This window comes from Adiantum capillus-veneris, chromosome 29 (assembly GCF_014529385.1).
Source record: "Adiantum capillus-veneris isolate H3 chromosome 29, ASM1452938v2, whole genome shotgun sequence".
In the NCBI taxonomy this organism is placed as follows: Eukaryota; Viridiplantae; Streptophyta; class Polypodiopsida; order Polypodiales; family Pteridaceae; genus Adiantum; species Adiantum capillus-veneris.
Window position 1 is genome coordinate 40,930,346 of NC_140959.1, and position 26,730 is coordinate 40,957,075.

Genomic DNA, 26,730 nt, shown 5'->3' on the forward strand with positions numbered 1-26,730 from the left:
CTCATAGAGAGATCTTGCAGGTCGCCGTGGAACACCGTGACCATGCATTTGTCAATTCCAAAAGTCATGCCCCGGGTCTTTGCCCATTCACTTACCTTGTCAAGGCTCGTTTGTAGGCTTTCAGGAGAGTCAGCAAGTAAAACCAGGTCGTCGGCAAAAAGAAGTCCTTTTATTCTCTTGAGGAGGTTAGGTACTTCCAGGCCCCATGTTTCCCCATCTGCGTCTAAAATATCATTGATGTATATATTGAATAGACAGGGCGATCCCGGGCATCCTTGGCAGACTCCCCGCTGCACCGGAATCGAATCCGACTGTTGATCCATATGTCAGACTTTAACAGAGGTGGACCTGTAGAGCGCTTGGAAGAATCTAAGTGCTCAACCTTGCAAGCCAGCCGCAGCGAGCTTTAGGAACAACGCCTCGTGCGGTACTGTGTCGTATGCCTTCTTGAAATCAATGTAGGCCGCATAAGTTGGTTTCCCATCCTTGTGACGGAGTTTCACGATCTCTTTCAGACAAGCGACTTGCCCTATGCATTCCTCATTAGTACGGAAGCCTGCTTGGCCGGGATTGAAGAAATTCCTCTTTTCAAGTAGCTTAGTGATCCGCCTAATCACGACCGTAGTGAGGACTTTTATGGCAACGGAGATTAACGCGATGTGATAAGTGTCTCTCTTGTAGAGAGAGCCGGCCTAGAGGTTAGTCCCCTCGAGATGTCGGGCTTACCTCCCGGTATGGACTCTCTCATCACGCAAGAGTGCCTTGATGTGTTGTTTACAGTTCAACAAGCTGCCTTCCGTAGAAAATTTGTCGTGTCTCCTCTCTCAGGTTGTGCTATGCTTTTGGGCATTAGATGGTTTCGTTAGCAAAACCCTCTCATTGATTGGGTGCACAATACTCTCACTCTAGATGCCAAAAGTGACTCTCCCATGATCATTCAAGGTGAGGAAGGTATGCATTCTTTGCCTCTCATTTCTCATGTGCAGGCGAAGCGTGAATTACGACAAGGAGCACAAGCGGGCATTTATCTATGCCTCTCCAATTACCCACAGCATTCAGGCTCTAGACAGGTATTCAACTTTGTTTACCAAGTTTAATTTTTGCAGGATGATCTTCCACCCCGTCTCCCACCCGAGCAGCCGGAGGACAATCGCATCGAGCTTACGGAGGGGCCACAACTTGTCAGTAAGGCTCTCTACCGTTTGAACAAGCCACGGGAAGAAGAGTTAAGAGCGGCAACTCACGGAGTTGGTGGCTAGAGGATTCATACGTCCTAGTGTAAGTCCTTTTGCTGCTCCTATTTTGTTTGTCCGGAAGAAGGATGGTTTGTCTCATTTGTGTGTTGATTACAGGACATTGAACAAGATGACCGTCAAGAACAAGTTTCCGATGTCTAGCATTGAGTATATCCTCGATAGGCTCAATGGGGCAAAGGTTTTTAGTAAGGTCGATCTCAAAAGTGGATACCATCAGGTAAGTGTATTCAAAGGCAGCATCTACAAGACCGCTTTTCGCACAGAGCGAGGGCAATAGTAGTATGTGGTTATGCCTTTTGGATTGACACGTGCCGTGGATACATTTTAACCGTCTCATGATAGGCCATTTTGGCGATATGGTTGGTGTATGTGTGTTCATCTTTCTTGATGATATTCTCATTTTTTCTGCATCATGGGAACAACATGAAAAGGATGTAGAAAGGGTACTAACCCGTTTGGATGAGTGTCAGCTGTACATTGCAACTAAGAAATCTAAGTTTTTTCTCACTAAAGTTACTTATCTAAATTATATCATTTTTGCAGAAAGCGTCAAGCTAGACCCCACGAAGGTGGAACAGGTACGTAATTGGGATTTGCCCAAAACTGTGTATGATGTGCGTTCTTTTCTTGGTTTATGTCAAGCATATAGTTCGCACAGAGAATTTTGCACGCATTGCCGCACCCATGACAGATCTTTTGAAAGGGGTAAAGACTCGCCGACAGCGCGTGGATTTGCTCGAGGCAGCCATTGAGGCTTTCGCAGCTCTCAAGGTTGCGGTGACAGAAGCGCTGTCTTATCCTTGCCTCTTGGGATGACCCCTTTGAGGTATGGACAGATGCAAGCAATGTCGCCATAGGCGCTGTGCTTCAGCAACATGGCCGTCCAATTGCATCCTTTAGTCGGAAGCTCAATAGTGCAGAAAAGAACTATTCAGTTTATGATAAAGAACTTTTGTCTGTCATTCACTCTCTTCAGCATTGGAAGCATTTTCTGTACGATAGAGAGTTCACAGTTCGCACAAATCACCAAGCCCTCAAGTGGTTCCAGTCTATGCCTGTGCACATTGGAGTGATCGCCAAGCACAGTGGTCACAATTTTTTGAGCAATTTGGAGGTTTGATTGAGTATGTGCCTGGAAAAGCTAACCCTGTTGCAGATGCGTTAAGTCGCAAAGGACAGATCTTGGCTCGAGTCAAGATCCACAGTTTCTCTTCAGGGTGTGTCTTTCGACAGCATGAAGAACCAGTACACAGATTCCGAGTTTGGTAAGCAATGGTTGCAGGCTCTTGCATCCCAAGGCCTAGCAACTATCTCATTCGTGATGATTTGTTATATTTTTGTCACCGTCTATGTGTGTTGCCCTCTATCAGGACAACCGTATTGCACGATGCACATGACTCTCACGGGTGGGCACAGAGGAATGAACACTCTGGAAAAAATAGAAAGTGCGAAAGGATGTGTTTCGTTATGTCACACAGTGCACTATTTGTCAAAAAGTAAAAGCTCCTCAGGGTAAGCAGCAGCAAGGCCTCTTGCTTCTGCTGCCTATTCTCGATGGACCTTTTCAAGAAATTTCCATGGATTTTGTGACTAACCTTCCACCTAGTTTGCATTCAAGGAACACTCAATGTTTGACAATTGTTGATCGTTTCAGAAAGTTTTGCATGTTGATTCCTTGTAAGGCCACAATCACCGCACAAGATGTAGCACGGTTGTTCATTAAGCATTGGTACCCCCTCTGTGGTTTGCCAAAATCAATTGGTTCAGATAGGGATGTTAAGTTCACGTCCAATTTTTGGCGCGCACTCTTTGAAAATTTAGGCACTAGGTTGAATTTTTCATCGGCTTTTCATCCACAGTCAGATGGTCAGACAGAGATTTACAATCAGTTGGCTTTTGATGTTTTAAAGTCATATGTGCATGATCAACAGTCTCATTGGGAGCTCTATCTCCCATTGGTTCAGGCTATTTTGAATGACTCTTTTTCCTCTGCCATTGGTCGAACTCCGTATGAGGCAGCTTTTGGCTGTCCGTGCCAGTCACTTTTGACTCGCTCGGTTAGTCAAATGCCTGATGCCAATGCTGAAAGTCAGTCGTTGGATGAGATTTCTGAGAGTGTGAAGCTTCGGCTAAGCAAGGCTCATGAGTCTTACTCACGACAGGCTAACAAGCATTGTCAGGATGTTTCGATCAAGGGGATTGGGTTTATTTAAGAATCATGAAGCAACGTCTTAAGCAAGTTGGAAAGAAATGTCCTAAGTTGTCTTTCAGAATGTATGGTCCATTTCCTGTCATTAAAAAGATAAATGAGGTTTCTATAAAATTGCAATAACCTAACTCATGGTCAATGCACAACGTTTTCCATGTTTCTAACCCTATGTGCATGTGGACAAGCTACTTCAGGTCCAGGGTTCAGGTCAGCTTAGGAAGTGTTCTAGCACCTTTGTGAGCCTGTGCGCAAGCCGTGCATGTCCAGACACTTAGAGTAGTTGCATATCCTCTGGTTGCACAGAGCATGATCATCAGCATGACAGTCACTAGCCATCATGGGCATTTTACAGTGCACAGAACCCATGATGGCTACAAATTTGCAGATTTCAGTCCCTAGCGTTTTCAGATTTCATCCCGTCTCGTCGCCATCATCATTGTCGTTGACATCGTCGCAAGTCCATTGCATCTAGACCATTGTACCATATTTGTGCAATCAATAGCATAGACCTCTCTCGCCATAGAGAGTGGGGCCCTTGAAGAAGGGTTTGACAACATTCTGGTGTCGTATTCTTTTCTCTCTCTCTCTCTCAGTCTCAGCACCTTCATTCACAGTGTCATTCACTTTGTTTGTGATCATTTGCACTCTCTCACTAAAGGAACGGAAGGCTCTCCCTTCTGTAAGTAAAAGGAACCCTTGAGCACAATTCGGAGCACTCAGCTTGAGCAAAGTTCAACATTCACTTCCGCTGCACCTTACAAGGAGGCTTCTTGATTGCCGGTTTGATTGGTGGTTGGGCAGCTTTCAGCCACTGAGTATGCACTTCAGCCATCGACTGCTAGGTCAAAAATTTTGCAAATTGGGGATCTTTAGCGGGCTGAAGCATCTGCTTTGTGCACTCGTCAACCTGTCGTCGACGTTGCATCTCCAAAAGTTCATACTATGTGGGCCGAGGTGGCCCGTACTCATCTTTTACTAAGTTGCTTGAATTTGCCATAATGCCTCCTCCCGCCTCAGCGGTTGCAGAAGAGGTCGATTGATTCTTTTTGGAATCCATAGGTGTCGTGTCACAAAGTGATGACGTGGCGGATAGCAGAAACCCTAATTTCTGCCAGAAACCCTAATTTCCGGAAATCGCGGAGGCGGATTATTATAAAAAAATATTTATTTATTTTTTATTTTTTTTTGGAAAATGATGAGCGACGCAAATTTCGCTTTTTCTCTACTTAAATGAGAAAGAGAGAGAATGCTTTTGCTTTCATGTTTTGACTCTCTGTGAGAGAGAGAGAGCAATTGCTTTTGATTTGAAGCTTTTGGGGCTCTGCTTTTGGGCATCCCTTGTAACCTATAAATTAGTGGTGAGGGCCTCACTTCTCAGAGCATCTGGACGCAGAGTCTGAGAGTGAAACCCTAACCGCTCTCTTGTACTTTGATGATTGATTAATATAAAAAGAAATACCGAAAGGGGCGCCAGTCTTTGGGGCCAATATCTCTAGGCACGGAACTCCGCCGGGCCAGTGCAAATCTATTGTGATCTGTGAATTGTTTTGAAGTGGTTATTTGGTGCTGTCGCGGTTGATTCTTGACTTGGAGTGTCCAAGTCTGTTACAGTGGTATCAGAGCACGGCAGATTTCTCTTCTACGGGAAATCCGATCCCCGATATTTTTTTTTCCGCGGCACCTGTGGCTTCAGGCAATGATCAGTCGACTCCCTCTGCATCTGGAGATGCGGGCTGGGATCACAACGAAGATTCAGACAGAGAGTATGGCCCGCCTCAGCCTACTCAGGCGGAGCAAAGAGAGATGGAGCGTCGTCAATTGATTGGCGATGCAACAAAGATGATGCTCAATTTTGCCAAGGATCCAAAGATGGCAAAATATATGAACCAGACCTCTTTGAAAGAGGTACAGATGGAGTGGCAGAAAACCACAACACCACTCCCGAAACCCGCTCTTAAGAAACCTTCTACCTCCAAGAAATATACGGAGAAGGAACTGGAGAACGTGGTTGATGCACGGATTGCTCAGCTTTTTGACACGCAAAAGAAAGCCAAAAAGCACGGCAAAAAGCAGAAGAAAGGCACTGACTTCCCGGGATATTTGGGTCGTCGGTTGACATTTGACAAGGCAAAGAAACGGAAGAAGCATGTTCGATTTGAAGGAGTACCCAGTTCTTCTTCTTCTTCTTCTGACAGTTCTTCTAGCTCCTCGGATTCGAGCGAAGATGACAGAAAAGGTAAAAAGCGAAGCAAGAAGCAATGCTTTGGAAAGGGCAAGGCAAAGAAGGCTAAATCTCGCCCAGAGACTGACAGTTCTACTGAGGACTCGTCTACAAACAGCTCAGATTCCGATGACGGAAAGTTTTATGCGAACAAGAAGAATTTTTACAAAGCCAACCAGTATGACTTTCTCGAAGATAAAAGCAAGAAAGTCCGAGAGTTTAAGGAAGGTGGCCACTCGATCAAGTTTGATACTTTTCAGGATACTCAGATGCTTCGAAGGCTTTGTCTTTTATACAGCAGTTTGACATCGCTTTCGCGGGAGGACGCTATTCAGAGCACTCCAAGATTCGGAGAGCTGCCTCTTACTTTAAGGGGAATGCTCGTACTTGGTGGTCCACGCTTCTATTAAGCAAGACTGTGCCAGTTACATGGCTGAAATTCAAGAGGCTTTTTATTTCTTCTTGGTTGACTCAAGAGTTTGAGCGAGATATACGAGCTGCTTGGAACCATCTCCGGATGACCAAGAGCGATACAGTGAATTCTTATTGTGAAAGATTCTGGAGCTCTTTTCTACCCGCCTCTTCATTCAAGAAGATCTCATTCAGAGAACAGATTGAGCGGTTTACCTTGGGTCTACCTACAGAGATCCGAGATCACTGCTTGGAACAGAAGTCAGCTTCTATTCAGGAGTTGATGAGTCATGCGAAGCGGGGCTTTGCCATTCACTCTGGCAGTCTGACCTACCCCACAGATGAGGCCATGACACAACGAGCCGAACAGACTTCTGGGAATGAAAGTAGAATGAAAAAGAGCAACCCAGAGAAAAAAAAGGATGCACGACCCAAGCTTACTCCTGAGGAGAGAGCTCGCTTCATCAGAGAGGGGAAGTGCTTTGGATGCGGGAAACATGGACATATCTCCGCAGAGTGCCCTGACAAGGCACAGAAAGAACAGAATGATAAAGACGACGACAGGCCTAAGAGTTTGAGAGCAGCTGAGGAATGTGGCAAAAAAGGCAGATAGAAAAGCAGAACTGGTACCACATGGCGTGGGACCTGCACCGAATCTAATGAATGAAAGTACAAACTTTGCCGCTTTCGGGGCAAAGTGAAGGATCAGGAAGCTCTTTTGAAGGAGCCAAGGCCAACTTCTTTTCACTTGGAATTGGCGGCTCGATTTGGAACTACGCGACAGACTAACGCCACAGGCGGAGGTAGTTCAACTGGCACCCGGATGGGATGTTGCCATTACACCGAGCATTGGCAAACTTCGTTTGCAATGACAGGGGTGTTCAGGGCACGCGAGTGACGTTCTACTCGGGATCCCTTGGTACCACAAGAACTACGCCATGGTTGACTACCGGGCCGAGAAAGCGACTTTGATAAATGAAGGGCTTAGAGATTGTACTTGATGAACTTCAGTTTTCTTACTCATTCTTTTGGGAGAGCTGAACGATGGATAAAAGTTGAATATGTTTTGACCTGAAGAAAAGAACGCCAAGATTTTTTTCTCCACGCTCATGCCGATTGCTTTTGAGAGGGCCTGAAGATCGTACCATTGATCTGATATCTGGAAGCACACCACTGAATCGGCCACCTTATCGTGTGAGCCGAGTCAGAATGAAAAGATTATGAACCCAGTGAAAGACCTCTTGGAAAAGGGTCTTGTCCAGCCTAGTACTTCACCGTATTGCTCTCCAGTGTTGTTGGTTTTGAAGAAAGACGGATCTTGGAGAATGTGCATCGATTATAGCACTCTCAACGAAATCACCATCAAGAACAGATTTCCGATTCCTAGGATCGATGATATACTCGACAGGTTACAGGGATCCTCGTGCTTTAGCAGGATTGACTTGAAGAGTGGATATCATCAGATCAGGATAGCACCAGGAGATGTCTACAAGACAGCTTTTCGGACGACTTTTGGGTTATTTGAGTTTTTGGTGATGCCTTTTGGCTTAACCAATGCTCCTGCAACATTTAACCGGATGATGGACAGGATTTTTCGAGAGTACAGGCTATTTGTTGGCACTTTCTTTGACGACATCATTGTTTTCTCCAAGAATGAGGCAGAACACAGAGATCATCTGCTTCAAGTCTTTCAGGCATTACGAGATCACACATTAGTGATTAATGCTAAGAAAAGTTAATTTTTCCTACCAGAGATACACTTTTTGGGACACATTGTGTTAGCAGCAGGAGTGCAAATGGACCCGGCCAAAATAGAGACTATCCGTGATTGGCCCGATTTGAGGAATGTCCATGAAGTTAGAAGCTTCTTGGGACTGTGTTCGTACTACAGGCGGTTCATACGAAAGTTTGCAGAGGTTGCTTCCCTTTTGCATTCCTTGACACAGAAAGGAGTACCTTTTTCGTGGAGACCCACAGAGGTGACTGCCTTTCAGACATTGAAAGAGAAATTGACTACGGGACCTATTTTGACTTTGCCGGACTTGCAGAAGTCATTTGAAGTATTTTGTGATGCTTGTGGTCGTAGTCTGGGTGCGGTCTTGATGCAAGAAGGCCATGTCATAGCTTACGAGAACCGTTTGTTCTCTAGGCCGGAGATGACAGCACAGATCTATGAGAAAGAGCTTTTGGTGGTTATCCATGCTCTTACTCACTGGCGGCATTACCTACTCGGAGCGGATTTTACTGTCTTTACAGACCATCAGAGTTTGCGCTACTTCTTGTCACAGAAGCAGCTTTCGGAAAAGCAGATGCGGTGGGTGAACATCTTGTCACAGTTCCACTTCCAGATTGTCCATGTGCAGGGACAGAAGAATGTGGTGGCAGATGCTTTGTCTCGAAAACCGTTGGTTCTGGCTATTTCCGCGATACATCATAGGAGCTTCGAGGATATGGTCGATCAGTGTGCCACAGATACAGATTTTGCAGATATTTTCACACGGATACGGGATGGGGAGACAGTAGCTCGATACTCCCTTCGGGAAGGCTACTTGATGAAAAAGACTATGTTGTGCGTTACACAGCCGTTGAGGGAAAAGGTTATGACTGATTGCCACTGTCCACCTTTTACGGGTCACCGCGGCATTGCTACCACCATGAAAGGGGTAGAGAGAGATTTCTTTTGGCGGAGACTGAAGAAGGATGTGGAAGAGTTTGTGCGCAGTTGCTTGGTATGCCAGAAGGTCAAGTTTGACAGGCATAAGGCACAGGGATTGTTACAGCCTTTACCCATACCCACCCGCCCCTGGGAAAATATTGAAATCGATTTCATTTTTTTTTTATCTCCCGAGAATACAGAATGATCACGATGATTTTCCGATTACATGGCACGCCTGAGACGATTGTCTCCGACAGAGACCCCAGATTTATGAGTTTGTTTTGGAAGGCAATTTGGGAGAACATTGGCACGCGGTTGCAGTTCTCGTCATCGTTCCACTTGCAGACTGACGGGCAATCTGAGATTGCCAATTCAGTGATTTTAGATTTATTGAAGTCTTGTATCTCGCATCAGAAGACTCAATGGGAAAAGAACTTACCTTTGGTGGAATTTGCCTACAATAACACGATACACTCTTCGACGGGGAAGATGCCATGTGAGATTGTTGAAACTGCTGCGAAGGTTCCATCCTTCCTGAGCACGAAAGATTAGAAATTTGAAGCGGATGAATATTCGCGAGATTTGGATACGGCTTTTGCCAAGGTTCACGAGACTTTGCAGGAGTCTCAAGAACGACAGAAAAAGGCAGCGGATCGCCATCGTCGCGACTGGAAACTGAAGGAGGATGATTGGGTGCTCTTACTTTTGAGAAGGCACGCTTAAGAAAGAAAAAGGGAAAGGAGAGGCTTTTTCCAAAGCTTAGTATGTGATACTACGGACCTTTCCAGATTACTGACAAGATAAATGATGTCTCCTTCCGATTGAAACTGCCAGATACTTGGAGGATTCACAATGCATTGCATGTGAGTCTCTTGAAACCTGTTAAGGGTGATGTGCCTGATGATGGGGAGCCTGATGAGCAACCCAAAGTGGAAGAAAACGAGGAGATCCTTGTTCCTGAACACATTTTGGCACATAATGATACGAAGAATAAGGGTAAAGTCCGAAGGCGGTTCTTGGTTAAGTTCAAGAATTATCCTGCACTTGATGCGAAGAGGATGGAGGAGGAGGACCTAGCAGATACTCCTTGGATTGTGAAACTTTACCTCGATGTTTTGGTTTAGCATAGTCTACTCCAAACGGAACCCAGAATTCAGCTTGGCCGGAGATCTGGTGCAGTGGGATGCACAAGAGGGGAGTCACTCCACTCCTTTGTCATCAGATGCCTCGATTTTGATACTAAAGTCACTGATGTCTCTTTGAGCTTCAGGGATACTGAGAGCTGACAGTATTCTGCTGGATGACTTTATGAAATGGAATTCTTGATTATGATACTGATTTGTTCTTGACTTCTTTTGAGTGCAAGAACTGATAGCCGAAATGACTGCAGCATTTTGGTCTGATTGATCTCGAATAGACATGGTTGCAATAGGGGTTAGTCAATCAGACATCGTTGAGGTCCCGATTGGACCTAGATGTGATTGCTAGCTACATTGCTGATAAATCATGGTCTAAGATCCGAATGAATGTTGAATGTCATGTGATGTCTTGTGATGTCTTGTGATGTCCTGTGATGTCGTGTGATGTGACTGTCGATTTTGTACATGTGCTAGATGTGCGTTCCTAGTACGTAGGTACTAACAGTCAGTGTCTGCTAAGACGGTTTATGGCTTTTGTCGGTTTTGCAGACGTAATCGCGGTCGATTACAATGCTTTCAAGAGGGGGGTATGTCACAAAGTGATGACGTGGCGGACAGCAGAAACCCTAATTTCTGCCAGAAACCCTAATTTCCGGAAATCGCGGAGGCGGATTATTATTTTTAAAAATAAAAAAAAAATTTGGAAAATGATGAGCGACGCAAATTTCGCTTTTTCTCTACTTAAATGAGAAAGAGAGAGAAAATGCTTTTGCTTTCATGTTTTGACTCTCTGTGAGAGAGAGAGAGCAATTGCTTTTGATTTGAAGCTTTTGGGGCTTTGCTTTTGGGCATCCCTTGTAACCTATAAATTAGTGGTGAGGGCCTCACTTCTCAAAGCATCTAGACGCAGAGTCTGAGAGTGAAACCCTAACCGCTCTCTTGTACTTTGATGATTGATTAATATAAAAAGAAATACCGAAAGGGGCGCCAGTCTTTGGGGCCAATATCTCTAGGCACGGAACTCCGCCGGGCCAGTGCAAATCTATTGTGATCTGTGAATTGTTTTGAAGTGGTTATTTGGTGCTGTCGCGGTTGATTCTTGACTTGGAGTGTCCAAGTTTGTTACATGTCGCGAGAAAAGGGATCGGATTTCCCGGTAGAAGAGAAATCGGGCGTGCTCTGATACCACCGTATCAAACTTGGACACCCCAAGTCTAGATTCTGTCGCAACACAACAAAGATTCACTTCAAAACACTTCACAATTCAAGAGTCGACACGGCCCGGTGTAGTTCTGTGCCAAGAGAGATTGGCCCCAAAGACTGGCGCCCCTTTCAGTTTCTTTTATATTAATCTTTGAGCAAAGTACAACTTCCCGCGGGTGCTCGCTTTCAGACTCTGTATAACCGGCTCGTACAACGTAGAGGGCGGTACTATTTCAATTACCTGTTAACTTTACACAAAGCACTGTGAAGAAAAGAGAACACGGTTGCGTCTAGCGACTAGAATGCACCCTGTAGGCCCCAAAATTGGCGCCCCTCTAGGTATTTCTTTATTCAATTAACAGTTGACGATCCGTACACTTACGCCAAACTCTCACAAAGCTATCCAAACCTGGCAAGGGCTTAAAACGCAGCTTTCCGACCTCATTTCGGTAGCATAACGGCACCAAAAACCCCTGTAGGTCTAGGACGGATTCCCTCACAATTTAGAAGCTTTCTGGTAAGCTGTAACAAAATTTTAGCGTGCTGTAATTCTCTGTTTTACTGCTGTCGGGTGCCCAAAACCCTATACACGCATCCCAAGGCTCTCACAGAGCTCCCTTGGTGTTCCCTTGCAGTTTAGGTGTGAAACCCTAAACCTGCAGAGAAATACAGCAGGCTGTAATTCTATGTTTCGGATCGTTTTTAGCGGAGCGAACACGCCTACGCGCGTCGCAAGGGCTCCCGGACGCAATGGGACGGTTCCCCTGTGAATTGGACAAGTTTTCACGAGAGAAAACTCTCCAAACTCGCAATCTTTCGCGATGGAACTATGCATACTTGTGGGGGATTAGCAGTTTGCTAATCCAGTTCCTATTCAAAAGGCCTCTTGCCTTGGCAAAGCGCATAAACCGTCAGAACTATACATATTCATCTGAGTAGTCCAACTAGTGGGGCATTATGATATGTGCAAAAGGGGAGAGAGATACACGAGAGCAAATCATCACACTACATGAGACAAAGGAGAAGGCAAGCTTTCCATTAAAGCTGTCAACCTACACCCACTACTCACGCACACTGTAATTGCACTTATGAAATTCAAATCAATCCCCCAGTCTCATTTGGGTGCCTCCTCTTGCTGAGGTGTCCTGCAAGTTGCTCTCCTTCTGCCAAGTGTCCAGTTTGCCCCTTTGAGTTAATTCCCTAGTTCCCACTCACTTATGAAGTTGTGACTTTCCGAGTAGCCCAGATTTCATTTGGTGCACACAAGCTTCCATACTCATCAGAATTCAGTGCTAACTGGCCCAACCAGTCCCAGACTGACCGACCTAGAACCTATTCGGCCGCAGCCGTTTCACACTGGCCATGCAATGTCCACTTGCACCTTTTCAAGGGTTCCGAGAAAAACAAGTAAAAATAAAATACAAAAAAATATGTAATACATATTTAGAAAAGGCAACAAGAAAGATATACCTCTTGGTGACACTCTGCGTCCACTGTAACAGACTTGGATACCCCAAGTCAAGAATCAACCACGACAGCACCAAATAACCACTTCAAAACAAGTCACAGATCACAATAGATGTACACTGGCCCGACGGAGTTCCGTGCCTAGAGATATTGGCCCCAAAGACTGGCGCCCCTTTCGGTATTTCTTTTTATATTAATCAGATCAAAGTACAAGAGAGTGGCTAGGGTTTCACTCTCAGACTCTGCGTCCAGATGCTCTGAGAAGTGAAGCCCTCACCACTTATTTAAAGGTTACAAGGGATGCCCAAAAGCAAAGCCCCAAAAGCAAAGCCCCAAAAGCAGAGCCCCAAAAGCTTCAAAATCAAAAGCTCTCAAAAATAAAAGCAAAAGCTATTTTTTTCTCTCTCAAACTCCCTTGAGTTTTAAAAATAAAGCAATCCAATTCTCTCTCTCTCTCTTCTCCAATTGCGTAGCCAAAAGCTCACGCCAGAAAGCAAAAGCTGCAAAATTTAGCCAGCGCAATTTTCGGAGGCTGCCGTACTGCCACGTCAGCAGGCCAGCGCATTTTCCGGAATCATCTCCCTGCTGTCCTAGGATTAGGGTTAGGGTTTTTCAGAAATTAGGGTTTTTGGCAGATTTTAGGGTTTGCAGGAATTTTAGGATTTCAGCCAAAAAGTAGGGTTTCTGTTGTCCGCCACGTCATCACTTTGTGACATACCCCCCTCTTGAAAGCATTGTAATCGACCGCGATTACGCCTGCAAAACCGACAAAAGCCATAAACCGTCTTAGCAGACACTGACTGTTAGTACCTACGTACTAGGAACACACATCTAGCACATGTACAAAATCGACAGTCACATCACACGACATCACAGGACATCACCAGACATCACAGGACATCACATGACATTCAACATTCATTCGGATCTTAGACCATGATTTATCGGCAATGTAGCTAGCAATCCACATCTAGGTCCAATCGGGACCTCATTGATGTCCGATTGACTAACCCCTATTGCAACCATGTCTATTTGAGATCAGTAGACCAAAATGCTGTAGTCATTTAGTCTATCAGTTCCTGCACTCACAAGTAGTCAAGAACAAATCAGTATCATAATCAGGAATTTCATTTCATAAAGTCATTCAGCAGAATACTGTCAGCTCTCAGTAGCCCTGAAGCTTAAAGAGACATCAATGACTTTAATATCAAAATCAAGGCATCTGTTCACAAAGGAGCGGAGTAACTCCCCTCTTGTGCATCCCACTGCACCAGATCTTCGGCCAAGCTGAATTTCTGGGTTCCGTTTGGAGTAGACTATGCTAAACCAAAACATCGAGGTAAAGTTTCACAATCCGAGGAGTATCTGCTAGGTCCTCCTCCTCCATCAATTTCGCATCAAATGCAAAGAACCGCCTTCGGACTTTACCTTTCTTCGTATCCGTATGTGCCAAATCGGTTCAGGAACAAGGGTCTCCTCATTTTCTTCCACTGCGGGTTGCTCATCAGGCTCCCCATCATAAGGCACGTCACCTTTAAAAGGTTTCAAGAGACTCGCATGGAAAGCATTGTGAATCCTCCAAGTATCTGGCAGTTTCAATCGGAAGGAGACATCATTTATCTTTTCAGTAATCTGAAAAGGGCCGTAGTATCGCATACTAAGCTTTGGAAAAAGCCTCTCCTTTCCCTTTTTCTTTCGTAGGCGTGCCTTCTCAAAACGTAAGAGCACCCAATCATCCTCCTTCAATTTCATGTCGCGACGATGGCGATCCACTGCCTTCTTCTGTCGTTCTTGAGACTTCTGCAAAGTCTCGCAAACCTTGGCAAAAGCCGTATCCAGATCTCGTATATTCATCCGCTTCAAAGATCTTATCTTTCGTGCTCAGGAAAGGTGGAACCTTCGCAGCACCTTCAACAATCTCAAATGGCACCTTCCCCGTCGAAGAGTGTATCGTGTTATTGTAGGCAAATTCCACCAAAGGTAAATATCTTTCCCATTGAGTCTTCTGATCTGAGATATAAGACTTCAATAAATCTAGAACCACTGAATTGGCAATCTCGGATTGCCCGTCAGTCTGCGGGTGGAACGATGACGAGAACTGCAACCGCGTGCCAATGTTCTCCCAAATTGCCTTCCAAAACAAACTCGTAAATCTGGGGTCTGTGTCGGAGACAATCGTCTCAAGCATGCCATGTAATCTGAAGATCTGGGCCACAAACAATCTCGCTAAGTGATCCGGCTTGACTGTTTTCTTCAATGGAATGAAATGAGCCTGTTTGCTAAATTTGTCAATAACAGTCCAGATACCATCATGACCACTCTGTGTTCTCGGGAGATCAAAAATGAAATCCATCGCTATACTTTCCCAGGGGCGGGTGGGTATGGGTAAAGGCTGTAACAATCCCTGTGCCTTGTGCCTGTCAAACTTGACCTTCTGGCATACCAAGCAACTGCGCACAAACTCTTCCACATCTTTCTTGAGTCTCGCCCAAAAGAAATATCTCTCTACCCCTTTCATGGTGGTAGCAATGCCGCGGTGAACCGTAAAAGGTGGACAGTGGCATTCAGTCATAACCTTTTCCCTCAATGGCTGTGTAACGCACAACATAGTCTTTTTCATCAAGTAGCCTTCCCGAAGGGAGTATCCAGCTACTGTCTCCCCATTCCGTATCCGTGTGAAAATATCTGCAAAATCTGTATCTGTGGCATACTGATCGACCATATCCTCGAAGCTCCTATGATGTATCGCGGAAATAGCCAGATCCAACAGCTTCCGAGACAAAGCATCTGCCACCACATTCTTCTGTCCCTACTCATGGACAATCTGGAAGTGAAACTGTGACAAGATGTTCGCCCACCGCATCTGCTTTTCCGAAAGCTGCTTCTGTGACAAGAAGTAGCGAAAACTCTGATGGTCTGTAAAGACAGTAAAATCCGCTCCAAGTAGGTAGTGCCGCCACTGAGTAAGAGCATGGATCACTACCAAAAGCTCTTTCTCATATATGTGTTGTCATCTCCGGCCTAGAGAACAATCGGCTCTCGTAAGCAATGACATGGCCTTCTTGCATCGAGACCGCACCCAGACTACGACCACAAGCATCACAATATACTTCAAATGACTTTTGCAAGTCCGGCAAAGTCAAAATAGGTCCCGTAGTCAATTTCTCTTTCAATGTCTGAAAGGCAGTCACTTCTGTGGATCCCCACGAGAAAGGGACTCCTTTCTGTGTCAAGATATGCAAAGGGGAAGCAACCTCCGCAAACTTTCGTATGAACCGTCTGTAGTACGAGCACAATCCCAAGAAGCTTTCAACTTCATCGACATTCTTCAAATCGGGCCAATCACGGATAGTGTCTATCTTGACCGGATGCATTTGCACTCCTGTTGCTGAGACAAAGTGTCCCAAAAAAAATGTATCTCTCAAGCATACGATCTCTATGTTCTGCTTCATTCTTGGAAAAACCAATGATGTCATCAAAGAAAAGTGCCAACAAATAGCTTGTACTCTCGAAAAATCCCGTCCATCATCCGGTTAAATGTCACAGGAGCATTGGTTAAGCCAAAAGGCATCACCAAAAAAACTCAAATAATCCAAAAGTAGTCCGGAAGGCTGTCTTGTAGACGTCTCCCGTCGCGATTCGGATCTGATGATATCCACTCTTCAGATCAATCCTGCTAAAGCACGAGGATCCCTGTAACCTGTCGAGTATATCATCGATCCTAGGAATCGGAAATCTGTTCTTGATGGTGATTTTGTTGAGAGCTCTATAATCAATGCACATTCTCCAAGCTCAGTCTTTCTTCAAATCCAACAATAGTGGAGAGCAATGAAGTACTATGCTGGACAAGACCCTTTTCCAAGAGGTCTTTCAGTGGGTTCATAATCTTTTCATTTTGTACTCGGCTCACACGATAAGGTGGCCGGTTCGGTGACGTGCTTCCAGGTATCAGATCAATGGTTTGATCTTCAGGCCCTCTGAAAAGCAATCGGCATGAGTGTGGAGAAAAATCTTGGCGTTCTTTTAATCAGGTCAAAACATATTCAACCTTTAACCATCATTCAGTTCTCTCCCAAAAGAATGAGTAAAGAAACTGAAGTACAATTGTCACGTGACACATCCCAACCCTATGTGTCCGTGGACAAGCTACACCACAGCAGGGTTCAGTCAGTCCGAGTAAGTTAGATTAGCAATGATCTGGCACTTTTGTGAGTCTATTCGTAGACCGTGCATGCCCAGTCACTTAGCATAGATGCATATCCTCCGGTTGCACACAGCATGATCATCGGAATTCCCATCAGAATCCATTAGCATTAGTTAAGGGAATTTTCCAGTGCATTTAGCCTATTTTCCTATTTATTGGGATTTTCACTTATTATTTTTAAGTGACTTTCCAACAAAAGTAGGTAGGGCAATTTTGCTAAGTTAATATATAAGCAAACTAGAGCTAGCACTATTTGGCAGAAGAGGCAGCAGGAGCACCTTGATGCTTTTTCTACCGAAGCTAACCTCGTTGTAGATTCGATCAATCACCACGAATCGATCTTGGCTTTCGAGTCCAGGTCCACAGATCCCCCACAAGACGATTAGATAGATCCCGAAGAAGCGATATTGTCTCTCGAGCCTTGGTCCAAAGAACCATCACAGGAAGTATTATGTGTTCGCATGATTGATACACACGCATTGTTCAATTGTTTCATTCGTGAAGGTTTCCTGTATTTTAGTCAGCATCGTTATGTGATCCCTTTTCCTAGGCATGACATATTGTATGTTGAGCACGTTTCTCTCATGGATGAGCACGAATGTATGTGGATTTTTCATGAAAAGTTGAAAAGTTTGTATATAAGGAAGTCGCATTCCATGTCTCTTCCTTGGCATGACACAGTTTCCGAAAGATCACATGATAGTATGAGCACCAAGCATGGGCATTTCCATTGGGATTTGCCACAGTTGATTGATTTCGATCAAACAAAAAAGATTCGACCTCATTGTTTGCATGTGTTTGATGAACGGGTTGTCACTCCGTCTCTATGTTCATCTACATTGCATACACAGTCTTTAGCGAAGACAAGATTTTTTCCACTCACTTTACATGGAATAGGTATGTTCATGGTTTTGTGTTGGAAGTGGTTTCAGGAATTTTCAACCATGGAGATTCTTGAAGAAGAAAGAAGCATGACTCTCGACGAAGTTGAAGCATTGAAGGAGCCACAGAAGACTTTGTGTCACTTTCGGCGCGGCCCAAAGAAGCAAGCTTTGCAGACCTTTATGAAGTTCAAGTACCGCATGACCCACACATCAGCGTGGGCCGGCGAAGAGTCCCTTCCACGATTCCGGATGCTATTGGCGATCTCCCTCGACGCCGTACAGTTCGGTACCAGTACCTCACTTTGAAAAGGAGGGGATGTCACGTGACACATCCCAACCCTATGTGTCCGTGGACAAGCTACACCACAACAAGGTTCAATCAGTCCGAGCAAGTTAGATTAGCAATGATCTGGCACTTTTGTGAGTCTATTCGTAGACCGTGCATGCCCAGTCACTTAGCATAGATGCATATCCTCCGGTTGCACACAGCATGATCATCGGAATTCCCATCAGAATCCATTAGCATCAGTTAAGGGAATTTTCCAGTGCATTTAGCCTATTTTCCTATTTATTGGGATTTTCACTTATTATTTTTAAGTGACTTTCCAACAAAAGTAGGTAGGGCAATTTTGCTAAGTTAATATATAAGCAAACTAGAGCTAGCACTATTTGGCAGAAGAGACAGCAGGAGCACCTTGCTCAACAGGCAACTTCTCAACAAGACCAACCCCCGTGACTACTCTGGCGTTTTCTCCACAGAAGACCTAGCGTTTTTGCATCAGATCAGCCTTGGCGATTTGTGCACAGCAGCTCAGCCCCGGCATCATCACGACACAGCAGATCAGCCTAGCGTTTTTGCATTTGCAGAACCCCGGCGACAGAAGGACCAATTTCAGCCCCTTGCGTTTTTGGATTTCAGCAGCAAATTAAGACCGGCATTATTCACCTAAAGTGTAGCAGATTCAACCCGTAAAGACCATCAGTTTTCAGCCCTAGGAAACCTCATTTTTCAGCGAAGAAAACGCAGCCAAAACAGTCATTTTCAGCCACCGAAACAGTCCCAAAATTCAGCGATTAGAAGATCTCAGATTTCAGCCATCGTCGTCGTCATCGTGGTCGTCGTCATCGGCATAGTCCCATTGCATCTGTCCATTGCATTTGCATTGTACGCATTTGTGCAATCAAGTAGACCACTCTCGCCGAGGAGAGTGGGGCCTTCGGAGGAGGGTTTTACAACCTCTCGGTGTCGTATCTCTTCTCTCTCCTTCTCTCAGTCTCATTCACTTGCACGCACAATCCACTCACTTTGTTCGTGACCACAGCACTCTACAAGACGGAAAGTGTAACAAATTGTTGACGTGTCAAAGCCCTGAAGAAGGGATCCAACTTGCAGATGTCGGCCGAGGGGCCTAAACCCTAAGAAGAACAAGTAACAGAAGAAGTGATGATGTGGTTGCCCTAATTCTGAAAACCCTAACCCTAAAACCTGCAAACCCTAATTTCTGCAAAAACCCTAACTGCTGAAACCCTAATTCTGAAAACCCTAACCCTAAAACCTGCAAACCCTAATTTCTGCAAGAAACCCTAATTGCTGCGAACCCTAATTCTGAAAACCCTAACCATAAAACCTGCAACCCTAATTTCTGCCAAAAACCCTAACCCTAACCCTAAGGCAGCAGACAAATTCCAAAAATTGCGCTGACATGATGACGTGGCAGGCTGTACGGATTTCCGTAAATTGCGCTGGCAGCTTTTGGCATTGCTTTTTGGACCAGAAGTTTTTGAAAACTTTTTATGTTTTTTTTGGACGAGAAGCTTTTGAGTTTGAAAGCTTTTCATATAAACTGCTTTTCAGGCCAAGGGCCTTTTAATATGAGGCTAGGGCTCATTCTCTGGCATGCTTCAGTACGAAGGTGTAGAGTCTGGAGTACCGGCTTGTACTTTGATAATGCAATATAAAGAAATACCGAAAGGGGCGCCAAGGTTTGGGGCCAATACTCTCTGGGGTGGAATTCCGCCACTCCGTGTCGCGTGTCATCTCTCTCTTTCAGTTCAGTTGTTATTGAAGTGCTAAAAGTCTGTTCAATCTGTTCTTTTCTATTGGCACGTGGTGCCCGCCTTGTGACAGAAAGCTCTCTCTTTCCCTAAAGAACTAAAAGGAACCTTGAGCAATAAAGATCACTAATCTTGAGAAAATACAACATTCATTCCGTTGCACCTAACAACAATTCTCTGAGCCCTTCATTTATCAAAGTCGCTTTCTCGGCCCGGTAGTCAACCACGGCGTAGTTCTTGTGGTACCAAGGGATCTGAGTAGAACGTCACTCACGTGCCCTGAACACCCCTGTCATTGCAAACGAAGTTTGCCAATGCTCAAGTGTAATGGCAACATCCCATCTGGGTGCCAGTCGAACTACCTCCGCCTATGGCGTCAGTCTGTCGGGCGTAATTTCAAATCGAGCCGCCAATTCCAAGTGAAAAGAAGTTGGCCTTGGCTCCTTCAAAAGAGCTTCCTGAGCCTTCACTTTGCCCCAAAAGCGGCAAAGTTTGTACTTTCATTCATTAGATTCGGTGCAGGTCCCAGTTCTGCTTTCTATCTGCCTTTTCTACCACGTTCCTCAGCTGCTCTCGAACTCTCAGGCCTGTCGTCGTCTTTATCATTCTGTTCTTTCTGTGCCTTTTTAGGGCACTTCGCGGAGATATGTCCATGTTCCCCGCATCCAAAGCACTTCCCCTCTCTGATGAAGCGAGCTCTCTCCTTAGGAGTAAGCTTGGGTCATGCATCCTTTTTCTCTGAGTTGCTCTTTTTCTTTCTACTTTCATTCCCAGAAGTCTGTTCGGCTCGTTGTGTCATTGTCATGGCCTCATCTGTGGGGTAGGTCAGACTGCTAGAGTGAATGGCAAAGCCCCGCTTCACATGACTCATCAACTCCGAAATAGAAGTTGACTTTTGTTCCAAGCAGTGATCTCAGATCTCTGTAGGTAGACCCAAGGTAAACCGCTCAATCTGTTCTCTAAATGAGATCTCCTTGAATGAAGTGGCGGGTAGAAAAGAGCTCCAGAATCTTTCACAATAAGCATTGATTGTATCTTTCTTAGTCATCCGAAGATGGTTCCAAGCAGCTCGTATATCTCGTTCATATTCTTGTGTCAACCAAGAAGAAATAAAAAGCTTTTTAAATTTCAACCATTTAACTGGCGCAGTCTTGTTTAAAAGAAGCGTGGACCACCAAGTACGAGCATTCCCCTTAAGATAAGAGGTAGCTCTCTGAATCTTGGAGTGCTCTGAATAGCGTCCTCCCGCGACAGCGATGTCAAACTGCTATATAAAAGACAAAGCCTTCGAAGCATCTGAGTATCCTGAAAAAGTATCAAACTTGATCGAGTGGCCACCTTCCTTAAACTCTCGGACTTTCTTGCTTTTGTCTTCGAGAAAGTCATACTGGTTGGCTTTGTAAAAATTCTTCTTGTTCGCATAAAAGTTTCCATGATCAGTATCTGAGCTGTCTGTAGACGAGTCCTCAGTAGAACTGTCAGTCTCTGGGCATAATGTAGCCTTCTTTGCCTTTTTTCTTGCCCTTTCCGGACTATCACAAGAAGAAGAAGAAGAACTGGGTACTCCTTCAAATCGAATACGCTTCTTCTGTTTCTTTGCCTTATCAAAATTTGACTGACGACCCAAACATCCAAGGGAGTCAGTGCTTTTCTTCTACTTTTTGCCGTGCTTTTTGACTTTCTTCTGTGCGTCACAAAGCTGAGCAATCCGTGCATCAACCACCTCTTGTAAATCCTTCTCTGAGTGCTGTTTGTGATCAGAAGGTTTCTTGAGAGCGGGTTTTAGGGGTGGTGTAGTGGTTTTCTGCCACTGCGCATGCACTTCCTGAAAAGAAGTCTCGCTCGTATATTTTGCCAAATTCGGATCCTTCGCAAAACTGAGCATCATCTTTGTTGCATCGCCGATCAATTGACGACGCGTCATCTCTCTTTGCTGCGCCTAAGTAGGCCGAGGCGGGCTATACTCTCTGTCTGAATCTTCGTTGTGATCCCTGCCCGCATCTCCAAATGCAGAGAGAGTCGACTGATCATTGCCTAAAGCCATAGGTGCCGCGGAAAATAAAAATCGGGGATCGGATTTCCCGTAGAAGAGAAATCGTCCGTGCTCTGATACCACTGTAACAGACTTGGACACTCCAAGTCAAGAATCAACCGCGGCAACACCAAATAACCACTTCAAAACAAGTCAGATCACAATAGATATACACTAGCCCGGCGGAGTTCCGTGCCTAGAGATAGTGGCCCCAAAGACTGGTTCCCCTTTCGGTATTTCTTTTTATATTAATCAGATCAAAGTACAAGAGAGTGGCTAGGGTTTCACTCTCAGAATGTGCGTCCAAATGCTCTGAGAAGTGAAGCCCTCACCACTTATTTAAAGGTTACAAGAGATGCCCAAAAGCAGAGCCCCAAAAGCTTCAAAATCAAAAGCTCTAAAAAATAAAAGCAAAAGCTATTTTTTTCTCTTTCAAACTCCCTTGAGTTTTAAAAATAAAGCAATCCAATTCTCTCTCTCTCTCTCTTCTCCAATTGCGTAGCCAAAAACTCACACCAGAAAGCAAAAGCTGCAAAATTTAGCCAGCGCAATTTTCGGAGGCTGCCGTACTGCCACGTTAGGAGGCCAACGCATTTTCCGGAATCATCTCCCTGCTGTCCTAGGGTTAGGGTTAGGGTTAGGGTTAGGGTTTTCAGAAATTAGGGTTTCTGTAAATTAGGGTTTCTGGCAGATTTTAGGGTTTGCAGGAATTTTAGGGTTTCAGCGAGAAATTAGGGTTTCTGCTGTCCGCCACGTCATCACTTTGTGACAAGCCCCCTTGGGTCACTTATAAAGATTACAAGGGGTGCTAAAAGAAAGCCCCAAAAGCATGAAACTCAAAAGCAATTGAGTCCCAAAAGCGTTAAACTCAAAAACTGTCAGTAAAAGCATCCAGTGCAAAAAGATCCGTACAACTTTGCCACATCAGCATGTCAACGCGAATAGCCAAATTTTGTATTGCTGCCACGTGGCACTCTGCCACGTCCGCCTGTCCGTGCCCGCTTGTCAGTACAGTTCTGTCTACGTTAGCAGAGGCTGCCCACAGGGTGATGCCACGTCATTAGTTTGTGACAGCACTCTCCCCCACAGCCATCACTTCTACGGAGGTATGGGGTCAGTATAAGTCATCCCTCTACACACATCCACTAGAGCCATGTCCACACACGTGTGCTTTCCTTACCGCCGAGATGGTAAAGAAAGCCATTGACAAGATGAAGAATAGGAGAGCATATGATCATGATGGCCTGGTGACAGAGCATTTTATAAATGCCACAGATCTACTTTGCAGAGCTTCTAGCAGTGATGTTCAACTGTGCCATGTGCGAGAGCCTACCTGATACTTGGAGTTTGTCCACTATCGTACCTCTCTTCAAGTCAGGGGACCCTATGGAATACGGAAACTACCGCACTATCATGATTGGACACACATTGGCACGGTTGTACGCATGCATCCTTGAGCAGCAGTTGAGTAGATTGGTAGAGAGAGAGGGTGTATGGGCAGCAGGACATGCGGGTTTCAGGAGAGGTTTCTGACACTCAAAGCCATTATTGAGGAGGGGAGATCACATGGGAGACGGCACTATTATTGCTTTGAGATTTCCGCAAAGCCTTCGATACAGTGGCTAGAGCTAGATTGATGCACAGACTGCAAGAGATGGGGATACCCAAAGAGTTGATTTGGGGGATCATGGCCCTATACAGGTCAAAAGTGGGGCATATACACACTCCAGAGGGGATTTTTTATTTGGTTCACTCCACTATTGGGGTGAAACAGGGCTGCCCGCTATCCCCTACACTATTTGGCATGTATGTGGATGAGGTTGCTGACTACATTGAGAGGGATGGTGATAGAGGAGCACAAATGGGAGGGACATGGATCCCATTGTTGTTATATGTTGATGGTATTGTGTTGATTTTTGACTCCTCGGAGGGGATGCAGCGTAATTTAGATGCTTTGTACACATTTGCCCACGATAGCGCATGTCAACTTGAAAAAAACCAAGCTTATGGTGTTTTACACCACACCACAGTGGGTTAGGAGGTCAGCACCCACTTTTACATATGGCCAAGAGATGGAGTATACAGATGCATTGGGGTAGTCTTCAGTGGACCTGTGTTTCCATTGAGGAGAGCAGCAGAGACTAGATTGAGGAGAGGTTATGCAGCCTTGGGAGGATTGGAGAAGATGTGTTCGCAGGTCCAGTTTCAGGAACCTCGAACAAAGCTGTGGTTTTTTGACACTCTAGTGGCTTCAGGTATGCTTTATGGGGTTCAGATTTGGGGACCCTCAGTGGACCACCATGGTAGATCTGGTTGTAACGGACTTGGACACCCCAGGTTGGAAATATGGCACGACACACGAGAGAATCACTTAAAAACACTTCACAAAACTTAGTCACAATTCAATAGAGTCGACACCGCCCGGCGTAGTTCCGTGCCTAGAGGTATTGGCCCAATACCTCAAAGTCTGGCGCCCCTTTCAGTATTTATTTTTATATTAATGCTTAAGCAAAGTGCAGAGTCCAAGGGTCCTCTGCTCAGCTGCTCGTCAGCCAACTGAGTAGGAGAGTGGCCTTGGGTTCATATTTAAACTTTAAAGGCCTCTCTAGGCAAGTGATGTCAGCTTTATAGATAAAGTAACATGTCATAATGCAAGAGACCATACTATACCGTGGAGTTCAATGCAAGCATGATACTCTCACTCCTCCATTAAGCTATACGAAACTTTGAAAAACCGAAACATACTACTCCTGAAACTACGAAATGAAATTAATGGTAATCTTTGAAGTGACTAACTGGCTGAAAACAAACAAAAGACATCCCTTCTCCAACCTTGTCACAAGCCAAAACAATATGAGCACCTGTGTCATGCTGCTACTGAAATTAACACCAACTGATTACTCTACTTGCAAGAACGAAGAAAATGTCTTTAAATACCTTAGATATCATCTGCAGCATAGCCTCCAAATTGCAATGCATATACTTGAGTGCAAATTCGAGAAAATAAATGGTGAGATTTGTGTAGAACAGATAGTTTGCAGAAACAAATCCCTGCCACCTCTCAGAAAACATGTGTGCTGTTGATGCAAAATCAGAACTGAGGTTCATAGACTCATCTGCAACCCAAGGTTGTAAAAAGTCCAGCCATATATTTATGATTCTAAAAGCCTTCTCTATAGGTACCATAGCTGTCCATGTTTGGAAAGGCCGCCAAAGAAACCGATACAACGGCCTTTGTATGATCTTTGTAAGTGTGCAGCTTGCACTAGAACCAGGGGATGTCCAATTTAGTTTGTTCATATGATTGACGAACACACGCACTGCATCTGTCAATTGCAAACTAGGAGGAACATAACAAGCTGCATCAGCAGAACCCTCGTCTATAAGCCAGAACTCTGCAAAGGTCTGAAGAAGAAATTCTGTACGTGATGAAAAACACGTCAGGCCATTTCCAGATGGTCTATCATATTCCCATCGTCCAAAAGAAGGTGAAACCCTGGATGATGCAGATACACGGACATGATGTGAAAGATACAATTGTAAAAGCTGCAAGTAAGGATCCACATTGGGGCTGGCATTGCTATTCCTTTCATTTGATGGGGTATGTATAACAGCCCAATTGGGCAAAGTAGGTCTATGGTGATGGAGGCTGGCGACCCAGGTTGGGAAAGACTTTCTATGAGACTTGAGAGCAGAATTTTCCTTGTTGGGTTGCTCCTTAGTAGTGTTGCCATCGCTTTTGCAAACTGCATAGTAGGCAAACCAGAAGAAAAAATACTCAAAGGTATCGAGTTGCACCTGTGAAGCTCCACTTGGAATTGGCTTCATGCGGTCCGTGAAGAGATTTGGCACATGTAAGGAAGACTGTGCTCTCTTGGGAGAATGCGAGGAAGTGGGCATGCCCCTGAGTGCATGCTGCACCCAGCCCGGGAGTCTCTCTGTTGGAAAAAAGAAGCGCAAAGAGGAGTTTTGCTTGTCCAATTTGAGCAAAGAATTGAAGAGGACACCTGAGGGAGAGAGCAGAGAGATAAGGGCGTTGGCAGCGACATCGTTAGGTGAAGAAGAGACAACAGAGAGCCACCCTTGCGAAGAAGAGGAAGGTGCAGACGGCAAATGCGTCGAAGTTTTTGGTAACGAAGAGGGAAGGGCGCCTTCTTGCTCCTGGAAGCCGAAAATCTTCTGCAAAAGAGTTGGTAGAACAAATGCGAAAAAATTACGGGCCTGTGCAGGTGAGTGCAAGCCTTGAAGGACGGCTTCTGCTGTTCTGCAGACATCGGTAATGTGCTCTGCTGACGATGAAGAGAGAACCAGGAGAGACCGTAGCTTTGCCTCGTCACCTGTTGCAGACGCCATCGGTGAAAAACCACTTCAAAATTGTGCCATTAGCCCAAAAGATTCCAGGAGCGACACTAAAGATTTCTATTGACTATTGTGCCTTGGAGGTGGGGCCAACGACGAGACTAATTGACACTTTTCCCAGTGGATCATGAGTCCGATCGATGAGGGGAATCATTTAAGATACTACAGAATCTTTTGGGCCTTGAAGAGAAAAACGCCATGCAGGTGGAGCACCAGGGTTCGAATTCGCCACCTCGGACTTCTTGACACACTGCCTTACCACTATGCTATTCGTCGCGATTTGAAATGAGCTGCATAAATAAAATATATAAAGAAAAGCCCAGATTTTGATGTTTTTGTGAATCACACAGGGATCACAATTACACCACATGTGTAGCTCACATGGAATTCACTATGTGATTATAGCAAAATCACACCGTGATCACATCATATAATGATCACGCTGTGATCACAATTGATCACATCCGCAATCCAATGGTGTAGATAAGCACCACCGGTGCCTTTTGACATGGACCATTGATCCTCACTGGAGAGGTTCGTGTCAATTAGTTCTGGGGCATACCCGATACTATAGACTAGGCCTAATAGACCCCTGCAAATTAGAGGGCCCTTGTTTGATAGTTGAGCGTTAGAT

At 45.1% G+C, this 26,730-nt stretch overlaps 1 protein-coding gene across 1 annotated transcript in view; it reads right to left on the minus strand.

The window, feature by feature from the left end:
* Positions 1–26,132, minus strand: part of LOC147419079 (uncharacterized) — a 53,269-nt gene extending 27,137 nt beyond the window's left edge. Inside the window, exon 1 of the mRNA XM_086506382.1 lies at positions 24,675–26,132. Within this exon, the coding sequence (XP_086362508.1) occupies positions 24,675–26,090 (1,416 nt within the window). The 5' untranslated portion in view covers positions 26,091–26,132. The remainder of the gene's footprint in view (positions 1–24,674) is intronic.
* Positions 26,133–26,730: the final 598 nt, after the last annotated feature.